The sequence below is a fragment of the Asterias amurensis genome, chromosome 16 (genome assembly GCF_032118995.1).
Source record: "Asterias amurensis chromosome 16, ASM3211899v1".
NCBI lineage: Eukaryota > Metazoa > Echinodermata > Asteroidea > Forcipulatida > Asteriidae > Asterias > Asterias amurensis.
Window position 1 is genome coordinate 14494136 of NC_092663.1, and position 14653 is coordinate 14508788.

At 39.9% G+C, this 14653-nt stretch overlaps 1 protein-coding gene across 3 annotated transcripts in view; it reads left to right on the plus strand.

Annotated features, from left to right (window-relative positions):
* The window catches only part of LOC139948964 (sugar transporter SWEET1-like), a 78922-nt gene that overhangs the window by 58976 nt on the left and 5293 nt on the right, over positions 1–14653 (plus strand). For 2 of the 3 annotated variants that reach the window (XR_011787502.1, XM_071947349.1), the window contains exons 1-6: positions 9044–9137; positions 9917–10204; positions 11056–11133; positions 11882–12005; positions 13388–13549; positions 14488–14607. Coding sequence is in view for 2 of the 3 variants with exons in the window: in XM_071947349.1 (XP_071803450.1) it covers positions 10131–10204; positions 11056–11133; positions 11882–12005; positions 13388–13549; positions 14488–14607 (558 nt within the window). In the remaining variant the exon portion in view is untranslated. Of the gene's footprint in view, positions 1–9043; positions 9138–9208; positions 9332–9916; positions 10205–11055; positions 11134–11881; positions 12006–13387; positions 13550–14487; positions 14608–14653 lie in introns of those variants that run through there. The other variant, XM_071947347.1, reaches the window with a different exon arrangement.

Here is a 14653-nt window from a genome sequence, read left to right on the forward strand (position 1 = left end):
ATAATAGTACTAACATGTAATATGTTTTAGATGAATATAGCAGATATCAGCCCTATAGCAGATATTTAAAAAATAATAATATACACAGGTGTAGGCAAAATATAACAGACTTTGTACGTAGAGATGAAAAGCAGATTTTTATTTTGCTATATTTTTTTCAGATATTTTAGATGACCTTAGTAGATATCTAACTTATAGCAGATTTACACAAAGTATATTATGTAGGCAAAATATAGCTGAAGTTATACGTGTCTAGCAAATGGTTGAGATGAAAAGCAGGTTTTACCTCAGCGTTGTTTTTTTAAATAACAACATTTTTGTTAAAAAACGGTTTGAAACGAATGACTCGATTAGAATCGACCCGAAGAGTACTACTTTTATCAGAATGATATTTTTTTGTTTTCTTGGTTTCCCCCCCCTGTACTATTAATACTCAGTACTGTAATCGTTTCTGCAATATGAAACGTCAAAGAGGGGGGAAATGAACACAATAAGCACATCATTGCGACTAGTGGGGATGGCACAATCACTTAAACTCTGCGTTGAACAGTAGCGTTTCCATGGTAACGCACTGTTACAGGACATTTTACGGCGCGAAACGACATTATTGATGCTCGCGTGGAGGAGGGCTTTAAATCAGTCACGAGCTGACGACGTCTGATGGACGGCCCTTATCGCAGGATCGTAGGTTCACACTATAGTATGCGTGACAAGTTTGCATCAGCATTGTAAATTAATAACAGTTTTTCTTTTCAGTCCAATGTCATCTTAAATTTACAAACAAGTCATTATAAAATGTTAACAAAGAGTTAGGAAACACACATTCTTTGTTTGTTTTGCATCCCTGTTGAGATATATTTTGTTTTATCCCTTGTCCCGTTAGACTTTGTACACAGAATTCCTTGTTGGCACCTCAGTCTTGAGAATTCCCATTATGGATACCTTTTGTTTTCCCTTTTCTGTTTTGTTCTCGGTTTCCATAAGGTTGTGAATATGAAACCAAATATGTAGCACTGTGACCCAAAGGCCTGAATATACCTATGCGAGGAAATTGTTTGCGATTTCTTTCTTTTTTAGACACAGGAGGGAAAACACCTACGAAGACCAACGCAAGGGACTCAAAAGTTAACATGCAGGATGCCGGTACGGAAAAAGTCCGAACCGCCACAGAGTTAAAAATGCAGGGAAGAAAATCATTGAGACAAACTAAATTCCCTCTTATAAGACCCTTAAGACAAAAGAAACAAATGAAGTGCACCAGATTATCAATTTGTTGAAGGGATACAAATCGATTGATGGCATTTAAAGCTACTTGAAAAGCATTTAGGCGATCAGGCGAGCACTGACGGTCAAATCGGGCGAGCGTTTGATTCTGTGACAAATAATAATTATACGCTGACGCGAGAGTGTTAACACCACTTGCAAAGTGTGGACCTGAGAACGCATTGAGGGGCTCACCTATAGTCAGTAATCTTGCTGGCCAGTTTTTACTTGCACCATGTATATTGTGCACCTGCTTTGACTTACGGTCTCATGGTTTCACGCGTGCGCCCAGCCGCAGTGCGGTTATCTTCAATTATTTGGTGCGTTCGTTTAGCTTCCCTGGGTCGACCACGGTCTGCCCCAGTACGTTCGAATAGCTCTGACGGGGCTCACCCGGGTCAGCCCCCAGTGCCCTGCTTGTGGAGTGGGTCACTTGGGGGTGACCTGAGGTGCACGCCGTCACCACGAGAGGGCGAGTGTGATCGTTCGATTAGCTCTTGTCAGGGGCTCACCCCAGTGAGCACTGCGGGGTCGACCCAGGGAAGCTTAACGAACACACCCATTGAAGCAGCACTTGAAAAGAAGAAGAAGAACAACAACAACAAACGAGGTTCACATGAAGCAGGGTTTTGAAACAAGAGCGAGGTTTAGCTGCATGTTACGCGAGCAAAAACGTGAGCGTGAACGTCAGAAAATTGTGTCGATTCAAGATGACGCGCCATGACGTCACCACTTTGGGCTTTGCGTATAATATGACGTCTGCACGTACGTGCCTGGCGTGAGGAATGTAAACTTCACGTATGCTTAAATCGTGAGATTTTTGCAACAAAATTATCTGGCGTTCACGTTCACGTTTTTGATCAGGTAACGTGCAACTAAACATCCCTACTTTACGGACTTTAACACGCGTCCACACAGCGTTTTCGCCAATGTTGAAGAATACGATTTTCCGTAAGTTTATAATAATAAAAAAAGGAATGTCCACACAGTGACTGAATGTCCACACAGTGACTGCATCACAGAGCTACGTGTGCGTGTGGTTTGACATTCACTACCTTTATGGAGACCGAGGACAAAACAGAAAATGAAAAACAAAAGGTCTCCCCATAGGGGACTTCTAAAGACTGGATGCTCCACAAGAATTATGTGTACAAAGTCTATATTAGGGGAGGCTGTTAAAGGCAGTGGACACTATTGGTAATTACTCAAAATAATTATTGGCATATAACCTTGCTTGATGACGAGTAATGGGGGGAGGTTGATGGTATACAACGTTGTGATAAACGGCTCCCTTTGAAGTGCCATAGTTTTCGAGAAAGAAGTAATTTTCTACGAATTTGATTTCGAGACCTCAAGTTTAGAACTTGAGGTCTCGAAATCAACCATCTAAACGCACACAACTTCGTGTTGCAAGGGTTGTTTTTCTTTCATTATTATCTCGCAACTTCGATGACCGATTGAGCTCAAATTTTCACAGGTTTGTTATTTTATGCATATGTTGAGATACACCAAATGTGAAGGCTAGTCTTTGACAATTACCAATAGTGTCCACTGCCTTTAACTACAGGGACAAAGGCAAGAACAAAAGATGTGTCCGTAGGGTTATATAGAATGCGTGTGTGTGACAGCTGAAGAGCTTGGAATTATTAAGCCAAACAATGGCTTGTTAAATCAAACCAAAATTGAAGTACCATAATTTCGGTCATTAAACAGGGGCCAATTTCATAGAGCTGCTTAAGCAAAAAATTTGCTTAAGCACGAAAATAGCTCGCTTATTTTACACATGTTACTGGCCAAAATTTCATGCCATATACATTGCTTATGACTAGTATTTAGCTGTTGTTTACTTAGCATAACCACTGGAGTCTTGGCCGGTAATCTGATTTTGCTAAGCAATTAATTTGTTGCTTAAGCAAAATTTTGTGCTTAAGCAGCTCTATGAAATTGGGCCCTGGTTATAGGCATAACCTTAAATTTAGCGCTGTTCATTGTTTGTTGATTCCGACCTCATTCCTAGGCCTATTTCTATATAGGCCTACGTGCATGAATATTAAATACATTTATTGAGTTGCGTTGGTTTAAAATAATTAAACACTAAACCGGGGTTCTAACTTCGGATTCAGCGTCAGGTTAGCCCACGTCTGGGCACCGAACTCTCCGGTGGGCAGAAGTCCCTGGGACATCGGCTGTGCAAAAGTTTTCTGACGTTTAGGCGATGGACTGAAAGTAAAAGGACTTGAGTCAAGTCAAGTTCTACCTCTCGCTCAAAATGAAGCTTTTGAGATTACACGCGTTCTTGGCCGCCCAGGGGTATGTTGCTCATTCTGAGGGGTTCGTGCACGTGCTCCTCTACAGAGCATGAAAGAGGTTTGACAGATTGCTTTGTGGTGGGTAGAAAACGGTAAAACGTTGAGGAGATGCGGAGGAAAAGTCAAGTTATTCACAACCGCAGCCCATAGGGGGTCCTATTTTTTCCTTTTTTATCTTTTCCCCCCGTTAAAGAAATTCATCACACATTTCTGACGGGGTGAATAAAATGAGAAAAATGGCGATGACTTCTGTCGTCAGCAACTGAGACGCCAAAACCCTTCGGATTGCTCTCAGAAATGTCATGGAACTGCCTCCGCCCCCCGCCCCCCTTCCCGCAAGTTGAAAAGAAAATATCTGGAAGGTTGAGGAATATTTTTCCATCTGTAATTCAGCAGCTTTGTAAGCTTTTTTTTTCATTAATCAGAGGCAGACAAATCAAGAACCGCCTGGACTTTCTATGCAACTCTGATGTAATTTTGTTTCCCTGCAAATTTATTTGACCTGTTTTATTTTGAGAGGAATGTATTGATTTGTAGAAATTCATTCCATGCTCTCAATTCCGTCGGACCAAACCGAGTCATATTTTTATGTTCAAAATAGTCTGATCCCCACTTTTGCCATAATGTGAATCAGTATAGTCGTATCTTTAGTTGCCGTCAGGGAACATGACCAAAACGGTGGCAGCATGTGTACCTACAAGTCATCCTCTGTTTTGAATCGATTTAGAAGAAGAACAAAAATCCCAATTGAAAAGCACTACGACATGGCAAATTCGTATTGCAGAAAAAACCCATTGCGATCAGTATATAGAGGGGGTCATTTCATTAACGATCTGGCTTTGTAGAAGATTAACAACTTGTGGTTTAATTTTTAACCAAGTACATCCTAAATATATTATTTTCTTTTGAGTGGTTTTGTATGATCCATAACGGGTTATAACAAAAGGCATGCCGCTAAAATAAAATGAAACGCCTACACAAACTAAAGGCTCGTTATATTTTCTGAACTCAGTAGCCAGTGCCACTCTTTGTACTCCTTGAAATAATAAGTGCAGTGCAAACACCAAAGCTCTTGCAGATTGCAGCAAATATTCTAGATTTCCTAGGTCTATTTATTCACTCTTAGCTTTCGGACTGGAACAAAATATTTACAATAAGAGCAGGGCCTATAATGCACCATCGTGCTGAACTCATTGGAGGACGCTTGTTAAACTTTGTAATAAATCATGGAATTTAGAGTATTTGTTGATTATAATTTAAAGGTAGGGCTTGAAACGGCTGGAGTTAATGTGGCCAATATTGGCCCCTTTTCGAAACCACGGCTTCGGCTCCAGATTCGTTCCAGTCTAACTTGGCCCCGGTTTTTATTGACTGAGTGTGAGTTTGCACGTGCTTTGCGTACGTGCTCAGGGCTTCAGACGAGATGACGGTGCCTGAAGCCGAATCCAAAGCCGAGAGGCCGTGGATTCGAAAAAGGGCAATAATAAGCTATTGACTTGTTAGCACAAAAATGAAGAGGTCTCTGTCCTCCTTATAGTGACAATTTAAAAGTTTAAAGGTGGAAGAAAAAAGAAGTGGAGGGTGACTAAATGAGTGGGGGGGGGCGGAGGACGTAACGGTTTGTGTGTGGTTGTACATGTGTATTGTTGCTGTTGTTGTTGTTGTTGTTGTTGTTGTTGTTGTTGTTGTTGTTGTTGTTGTTGTTGTTGTTGTTGTTGTTGTTGTTGTTGTTGTTGTTGTTGTTGTTGTTGTTGTTGTTGTTGTTGTTGTTGTTGTTGTTGTTGTTGTTGTTGTTGTTGTTGTTGTTGTTGTTGTTGTTGTTGTTGTTGTTGTTGTTGTTGTTGTTGTTGTTGTTGTTGTTGTTGTTGTTGTTGTTGTTGTTGTTGTTGTTGTTGTTGTTGTTGTTGTTGTTGTTGTTGTTGTTGTTGTTGTTGTTGTTGTTGTTGTTGTTGTTGTTGTTGTTGTTGTTGTTGTTGTTGTTGTTGTTGTTGTTGTTGTTGTTGTTGTTGTTGTTGTTGTTGTTGTTGTTGTTGTTGTTGTTGTTGTTGTTGTTGTTGTTGTTGTTGTTGTTGTTGTTGTTGTTGTTGTTGTTGTTGTGGTTGTGGTTGTTGTTTTTCTTCTTGCCGTTGTTGTTGCTGTTGGTGTTCTTATTGTTGTCGTTCATGCTGTTGTTGTTGTTGTTGTTGTTGTTGTTGTTGTTGTTGTTGTTGTTGTTGTTGTTGTTGTTGTTGTTGTTGTTGTTGTTGTTGTTGTTGTTGTTGTTGTTGTTGTTGTTGTTGTTGTTGTTGTTGTTGTTGTTGTTGTTGTTGTGGTTGTGGTTGTTGTTTTTCTTCTTGCCGTTGTTGTTGCTGTTGGTGTTCTTATTGTTGTCGTTCATGCTGTTTTGTTCTTGTTGCTTTTTCTTGTTCTTGCTCTTGTCGCTGTTGTTGTTCTTGCTGTTGATCTTGTGATGATTTCGTCGCTGGTGTCGTTGTTGTTTAATAGTCCTAGACTATTATATGTTTTATCAAGAGTGGTTTGCTTAGTTTGCAAAATGCTGTAGTTGCCTCTAGACTTATTGACACAATTTCAGATGCGGGAAAAATCCCTTTGTAATTTTGTATTGATATGGACTTTGGGCGAGTTAATAACTCGCAGCCGTTTGTCTTGTCCATCATGATGCTGAAGTATTGTATCTTGTTCCAAGAATAGTGTTCTACTCGCCTCTTTAATAAAGTAATAATTATTTGTTCTCGGCACTTATGGCAGCTTGAATTGCTCTATAGAGAGATTGCATTCTGTGTATCAAAGGCACTGGACATCTTTGCTAAAGTCAAAGACCAGTATTCTCACTTAGTGTATCCCAACACATGCATAAAGTAATAATTCTGTAAAAATTTTTGACTCAATTTGGTCATCGAAGTTGCAAGCAGCAAGAGACCTGAACGAAAACTTTGTTGCCCAAATGTGTGTGCTTTCATTATGAATAATACAAGGCTTCAGGCCTGAAGTCCTTTAATATTGATTGAAATTACCTCTTTCTCAAAAGCTACGTTAATTCAGAGACAGTCATTACTCACAATGCTGTATTCTATCAACAGCTCTCCATCAATGCTCGTTTACCAAGTAAGAATTACGCTAACAATTATTTTGAGTAATTTACAAATATTGTCCAGTGCCTTTAAAAGATTGATTCGGTAAGCTAATAAGACCGCTATTAATGATCTGTTTTTGTTTACCGTCTGAGTTTATTCAGAGGATACTAGGTTAATTATCGACTTTAGTAAACGTGCATAGCCTCATTACATGTTGCCTGGAGACAATTTGGTTTCGGCCCGGTTGGAGCTCGGCTCTCGTTGCCAGGCCTCGTCTCGCACCGTATTCAGAAAAAGAGAAAACAGCTTGAGCGAAGACTATTGTTTATCTGCGAAGTCAACTCTTTCTTTCTTCGTTTATTCTTTGTATACCTGTGTTTTGAAAAGCTTAATTGAAATAATAAGAAAATCGTTTTTAATGAAACATTAATCAAGCTTGAGCCGAGGATGCTTATCCTTTTAGTCTTCTCCGTCAAGACAATCTGAACACGCACATGTCGAAACGTCGAGTAATTAGGCCCTCTCACATGAGAGCTATTAGCAAGGGTCCCTTGCTAAAAGTGTAGCATAGATGCGAAATTTATGAAAGGACAACATTTGTTTCTACTGTCCAAGCTCTTTTGCAAAATTTTGTCAAACATTGCAACATTTTACCATAGAGTAAGGACAGTTTACTCTATGATTTTACAACCATGCTCAAATTTAGCATGGGACCCCAGTTAAAATGCTGTCGTGTGAATGACACTTAAAACAACCAACCCCTCCTATACCTTACACTACTCAGAGGGTTATTACTGCATCACAAACCTCTGATCTGCTACTACCTGACACAATCCGCCTCTCGTAAAAAAGAGTTGATTTGTAGATTTGTTTTTTGTATCAGTCGTACAAGCGTCCTGATGCGAGGCCAAGGCCGTCTCTTTATCCCCGTTAATAATGCTTCCAAGTCGTTTGCCGTGAGTGAGTGTAGTATGTCAAGTGTAGATCTTACTTTCTTTTCAAATAATATCAAGGAGCTTATAGTACAGATATTTAACTGTTTCCTTTTCGAGATTATTTTTTACGATGATGAAAATGCGAGGATGGAGGAAGGCAGTTTAATAATAATAATAATAATCAACAACGCTTATAAAGCGACTTACATCCATGACTGGACCACGAGGCGCTTTACACATTAAAAATAGCTGCAAACAAGAGGCAGAAATAACCGAAGAGCGCAAACAAATTATAAAAATATAAACTAAAAAAATGGACCAGCCAATAATTAAAACCACAAACCGCGAAATTTGAAAAGTTATGGAAAAAGTACTGCCATAAAAACATTAGTTTATTAAAATGTATTAGTCAGATGAGCCGTATGCAGAAGAATATTTGCAACCACTGTTTGCAATCCGGATAGGAATGGGAGAAGAAAAAAATGGCAGCATTATGTTTCATCAGGTCTGGAATAATACGAAGGCCATCTACCGTTGTCACTGGTCTTGGCCTTCTTAGTGCCCCTGTCAGATGCAATTGTGTCCGCCATGCAATACTGTCCGCTCCGTATATTTTGCATGCAATCGTGTCCGGGGCGCGAATCTTTTTTCCTGAGCCTTTCGGGAAATGTAGGCCTACGTGTAGTTTAGCCAATCATCTTTACCGAGTGGTTCAGTGACGTCATCAACACAGCCTTGCGCTCTGATTGACTAAACTCCACGTAAACTGCCCGAAAGGAAGGTTCAGGGGGAAAAAAATCGCGTGTGGGGCTATACTATGCAGAAACCGTCCGGTGGACATGTACATGACTGTATGTGCGCGCGTAAGCGAGCGTGCATGCACTGAACCTATGTACAATGCAGCATGACTATTCACGTATCATGATTGCAGCGAATACCCAACGGCCGAACATTTCCCATGCTATTCATGACATGCACACAAAAACGTGTTCCGTCGACCAGGGGCGTTTAATTTACTACAAGGACGGTTTTGCACGAGGGCGGACACAACTGCATATGCAAATGTGTCCGGGCGGACACAATTGCATTATGAGCAGCGTCCGGGCAGACATTATTGCATATGCAATAATGTCCTCCGGATAGTATTGCATAGAGGACATAATTGCATGCGACACCCCTTCAAAAAGGGTCCCACTTTGAGATTATGGAAGTGCCCTTTGCAAAATGAAAAATGGCCTTGCCCTCTTACAGATGAATTGTAACCTATTTATTCATTTTTTATACCCGTTATTTATTTGTTTATCTACATTATCCGTTAATAATGTGTGTATGTCTTAGAGAAAGGTCGGTGTTGCTTGTATTGTATGTTTTTGCTCCGAATAACATTACGCGTAGTCACACGAGAGGGCGCTCTTCAACCTAATAACAAAAATTGGCTTAAGTTTGATTATTGAGGGCGCATGTTGCACATTAGTTTTTTGTTTGAGATGACATGTCGCACAACAATATTGCTTACGTGTTAAAAAAATCAGCAAGGTAAATTCTTTATCAAAGAGGTGAGTATGTTTCCATTAAATTTCCAGTGATATTGTGGCTTTGATATACATTTTCCACCTCGAATTTCCAGAACTAAACTGCTGCCTGCAAGTGCAGTGAAGTGATCGGTCATCAAGTCGGGCAGTGCACAGCTCACCACAGCTGCAGCAGACTCAGCAGAGCCAGAGCAGTCACTACCTACCTAACCATATGGGTATGGCTTGTACTGCAGTACAGACCATGGTGCTGTCAGTACAGTGTGTCAGAAGAACATGGTCAGAAGCATGCGCTGCACTGCACGCATGGAGGATGGTGACAATAATATCAATAAGAAACAGCTAGCTGGATGGTGCTCCTGAGTGCTAGAACTATTTCGGTTTCGTCCGGCTATTGTCTCCTTATTTATTACGGGAGACGATAGCCGGACAAACCAAAATAGTTCTACGGGAGTAGCTGGATGGTAATTGCGATAACGTAACCCTCCTCCCGACGGCTGCCAGGCCGGAGGGTTACGAGATTCTTTTGATCGTCAATTAATGACCATCTGGTCCAACACGTATATAATTTCGACAGCTAGTCACCAGATTTACCCCATATATGTACCACTTTCAAAAATCATGACACAAAATGACAAATTCTAAGGGCACGAACTTAATCCTCAATGTCTAATGAACACTCAAAACACCATTGAGAAAATATTTTTGAAGAAAAATGACAAAAAAGGACGCGGGCGGGGACGATCAACTGGTGTTCGTTTTTTTTTTGGCCTAACATCAATTTCTCTTTCTCTTTCTCACAGGTTGTTTATTAAAACTTGACTGTGATTGAGACTCCAAAGAAGGAGCGAAGTGCCCTAACCACTATTGCTTGTCAAGTGAGCAGTCTGACGTCAACTGGCAGTCATGAGGCTCTAGGGTTGTTAGCAGTGGTTGTTAGTGCTGCAAGTCTATCAGGAGGTCTTTTAGTATAGCAGTCCATATTATACCCAGCTGTAGCAGTCAATATTGTTCACTATGCCACTGGAATCCAGGGATGTGGTGTCTATGGTGGCGACCATTTCAACTCTAGCTCTGTTCTTGACAGGAATGTAAGTATTTGATTAGCTCAACCCTCCTACTATTGTTTCCATTTTCCAGTGGGTTTGAAACAATTAAATTGCACTGGTTGTGTACTAGCCGGTACTGCATCATATTGAAATACATTTATCATTCAACACTACACTGGTTGATATTGAATGGTCGAGACAGTAGGAGGGTTGACTGTGCTTTTTGGAGCTGTATTCACTCCACTATATTATACTGCAGGCTGACATAATGCAATGTTCCAAGCCACAGTGGATGATATTAATCGGTCGGACAGTAGAGTGTTGACTGTGCACTGTTTGGATGCATTCACAACATGATACAGGCCTGTATGCTTCATTTATGAAAGGGCAAGGGCACCAAGGCATTTTCTCCTAGGTAAAGGGAACCCTATGAGGGGATTGTACATTTCTACTGTAGCATTTCAAGGGCACCAAGGCAATGACCAGGGGCAACGGAGGCAATCACCTTTGTTGCCTCCTGGAAGTATCAGGCCTGGTGATATCATACTGAAGGCGTTCATAAAGTGCATTATTTTATCATTCAGAAGCACATTGATATTGAATGGACAAACAGATGGATGAAAAATGAAATCAACTGAACATTTGATTTTTTTAATTTTTTTCTTTTTATTTCTTAGGCTTTCATATCAAGTTTTCCTAAATTTGATTTTTAATAACGTTTTAGTTTCTATTTTGAAGTTTGAACTTCATAAAATAGTAAGCTTTCATACTTAAAAAGCAATAATCTGTTCCAATTTGTAGCCAACCAATCCTGTATCATTTACCTCGGTAGCCAGTAACCAAAATGTTATCAGTGCTTATAGTCTGACATTGTATCCCAATTTGAATTTCAGACAAATTTGTATGAAGATTCGACGACAGGGTAACACCAACAACGTCTCTGTCTTCCCATTCGTAGCCAGTGATGTCAGGTAAGGCTGTCAAATTTACAAAAGAGAGGCTTGAACCTGTGACCTCCGGATGAACGTACATGTACTTGCGCTCTACCAACTGAGCAATCTGGTCTACCTATTTTGAAGAAGAAAAAACGTGGAGCAGGCAAATTTTTCCAAACCACTGCCGTTGCTTTTATTATTCTACCTATAAATGTTTTACAGCGAACAAATCTGCAATGGAACTCCTTGTTACTATGCATTCTACGCTTACACAGCTAGCGCAGAAATTTGGCGCTTGCCCTGTAAGCCAAGAATGGTGATCGTAAGTGCGGAATTTGGCGGTAAGCAGAGCCATGAAATTTGGCCCTGATTATTTAAAGGCAGTGGCACTATTGGTAATTACTCAAAATAGTTATTAGCATAAAACCTTACATGGTACCGAGGAATGGGGGAGCTGTTGATAGTATAAAACATTGTGAGAAACGGCTCCCTCTGAAGTAATGAAGTTTTTGAGAAAGAAGTAAATTTCCACGAATTTGATTTCGAGACCTCAGAATTAGAATTTGAGATCTCGAAATCAAGCATCTGAAAGCACACAAGGGTGTGTTTTCTTTCATGTTTATCTCGCATCTTCGACGACCAATTGAGTTCAAATTTTCCACAGGTTTGTTATTTTATGCATACATGTATGTTGAGATACACCAAGTGAGAAGACTGGTCTTTGACAATTACCAATAGTGTCCAGTGTCTTTAATGACTATAATTGACCTTTTTATTTTTGCAGTTGTATTCTGTGGTTGAAATATGGGATTCTACGACAGGATGGGACGTTGATTGTCGTCAACACAGTCGGAGTGATACTACAATCAATTTACATTCTTATATTCTACCTCAACTCATACGAAAAGGTAAGCTGGGTTCCACTTTTCAACATGTGACTTGTCTATTGAGCAAATCGTCAAACTAGAACCTGCATGTTGACCCAAGCAACAATAAACAGATTGCGCGTCGTGCGTCACGTGACCTATAGTGGGTATTAAATGGAAACAATCATGGTGACTGCATATCAACATGCATAAAAAATAAGATTAATGTTGCAATTTTGTGTGAAAAAAAAGAAAGATGAATGTTGCAATTTTGTGTTCAATATAGTTACCCGTATAGACTAAATTCTCAAAATCATGGAAGAATATTGCGTAGTTTGTAACATGAGACCTTAACGGTGGCTGAACAATGCCAGTAATGGGAAAACACAGGTCCATCAACTACATGTAGGAAAATCCACGAGAATGTTCACACGATGTCATGTGTATATTGCCCTCATCCTGATGATTTTGCTGCCAATATTTTCAATAAAAATCTCCTGAAGAAGCTGCAAATTCCTTTATTTTCACCCTCAAATTATTTAATTAGAGGGGGTAGCTGTCAGCTAGAGTCGAACAACTTAGGGTCCCCCTTGGCATAGCCCGTCTCCACGCCGTGCACAACGCAAAATCCACGGCGCGTGGAGTAAGCTCGCTGCGTAGCAGTCTAGCGGTGTTTTTCTATACCGACTATAGGTCAGGTGATCACATGTAAATGTTGGTAGCGTAATTTGTCTATTAAATGGGAGGCCGGGCGACATTTGCGATTTCTAAGCATGGACTGGCGTGTAGACATGATATAGGCTGGGGAAAGCCTCCACCAAAGGGCGGTCACAGAGGTATACTTTGACTGACTGTTAGGATTTTTCTTTTTTAAAGGAACACGTTGCCTTGGATCGAACAAGTTGGTCTATAAAAAGCGTTTGTAACCGTTTTAAAAAAAATGCATATGGTTGGGAAGATGTTTTAAAAGTAGAATACAATGATCCACACAAATTTGCCTCGAAATTGCATGGTTTTCCATGGTCGGCCATTTATGGGAGTCAAAAATTTGACTTTCATAAATGGCCGACCGTGTTAGTCGACGAGGTAAAAGGAAAACCACGCAATTTCGAGGCGTGTGTGTGTAGATCATTGTATTCTACTTTTAAAACATCTCCCTACCCATATGCATTTTATAACAAACAGTTACAAATGTTTTTCAAAGACCAACTCGTCCGATCCAAGGCAACATGTTCCTTTAAACGAACACACCCGTGGTCAACGCCAGAAGAGTTGTTTTTGAGTTTAAAAAAAAAAACTATTTTGCAATTATTTAGTGTCCATCACAAACTACATAGTACATACTAAAAACTCATGACAAATTCATTCAGTGATTTTTGTTTTAAATTCTTGGTTTTTGTTTTTCCCCTCCTCTCCCCTTTTAGGACAGCCTCCATAGGAAGATGCTGTACAGTAGTTTACTAGTCTTCCCTGTGCTTGCCTACATCAAGTTCTATGTCGATGAGTTGGACACGGCGTTGTTTCAGCTCGGTCTCATCTGCTCATGTTGTTCCGTCGTCATGTACGGATCTCCTTTAAGTACAGTGGTGAGTCTTTGCTTTATTTTTGGTTTAGCCCTTAAAGACAGTGGACACTATTGGTAATCGTCAAAGACTAGTCTTCACAGTTTGTGTATCTCAACATATGCAAAAAACAACAAACCTGTGAAAATTTTAGCTCAATCGGTCGTCGAAGTTGCAAGATAATGATGACAGAAAAAACTACCTTGTCACACGAAGTTGTGTGCTTTCTGATGCTTGATTTCGAGACCTCAAATTCTAAACTTGACGTCTCGAAATCGAATTCGTGGAGAATTACTTCTTTCTCAAAAACTACGTCACTTCAGAGGGAGCTGTTTCTCACAATGCTTTATACCATAAGGGGATTTTACAAGCAAAAATAATTTGGGTCTTTTGAGACAAAAATTATTTTGTGACTTGTTTTACTCTTTTCTCAAAAACTACACAACTTCAGTTAGTAATATTTGAAGGAAAGCTTTCCACTATCATTATCTTCAAACCCTGTAAGTTTGATGTAAATCTGTGGACATTTTGAAAAAGTTCCCTGATCCTTTCAAGGCATTGGACACCTTTGGTAGTTGTCAAAGACCAGTATTCTCACTTGATGTGTCCCAACATATATATGCATAAAATTACAAACCTGTGAAAACTTTTACTCAATTGGTCATTAAAGTTGAAAGAAAATATTGAATGGGAAAAAACCTTGTTGCACATGCATGCTTTCAGATGCCTAATAAAAAGCATCAGGCCTGAAGTCTTGCCACATTTGAGTGAGAAATTACCTCTTTCTCAAAAACTACCTTACATGTACTTCATTGTTTCTCACAATGTTTTTACCGTCAACAGCTCTCCATTACCAAGTAAGTTTTTATGCCAACAATTATTTTGAGTAATTATCAATAGTGTCCACTGCCTTTAAAGATCATCTCAAAGACAGATTTTTGTTCTGTGTTTTTTTTTTTCAGGCGGAGGTAATAAGAACCAAGAGTACAGCCTCCATGGCCTTCATGCTCTGCTTAGCTAACTTCTTGGTGTCGTTGGAGTGGGCGTTCTATGGTTACATTGTCATGGATAGCTTCATCAAGGTGGGTCTCATTCCTTCTAGAAAGGTGGGTTCAAATCCCACTCGAG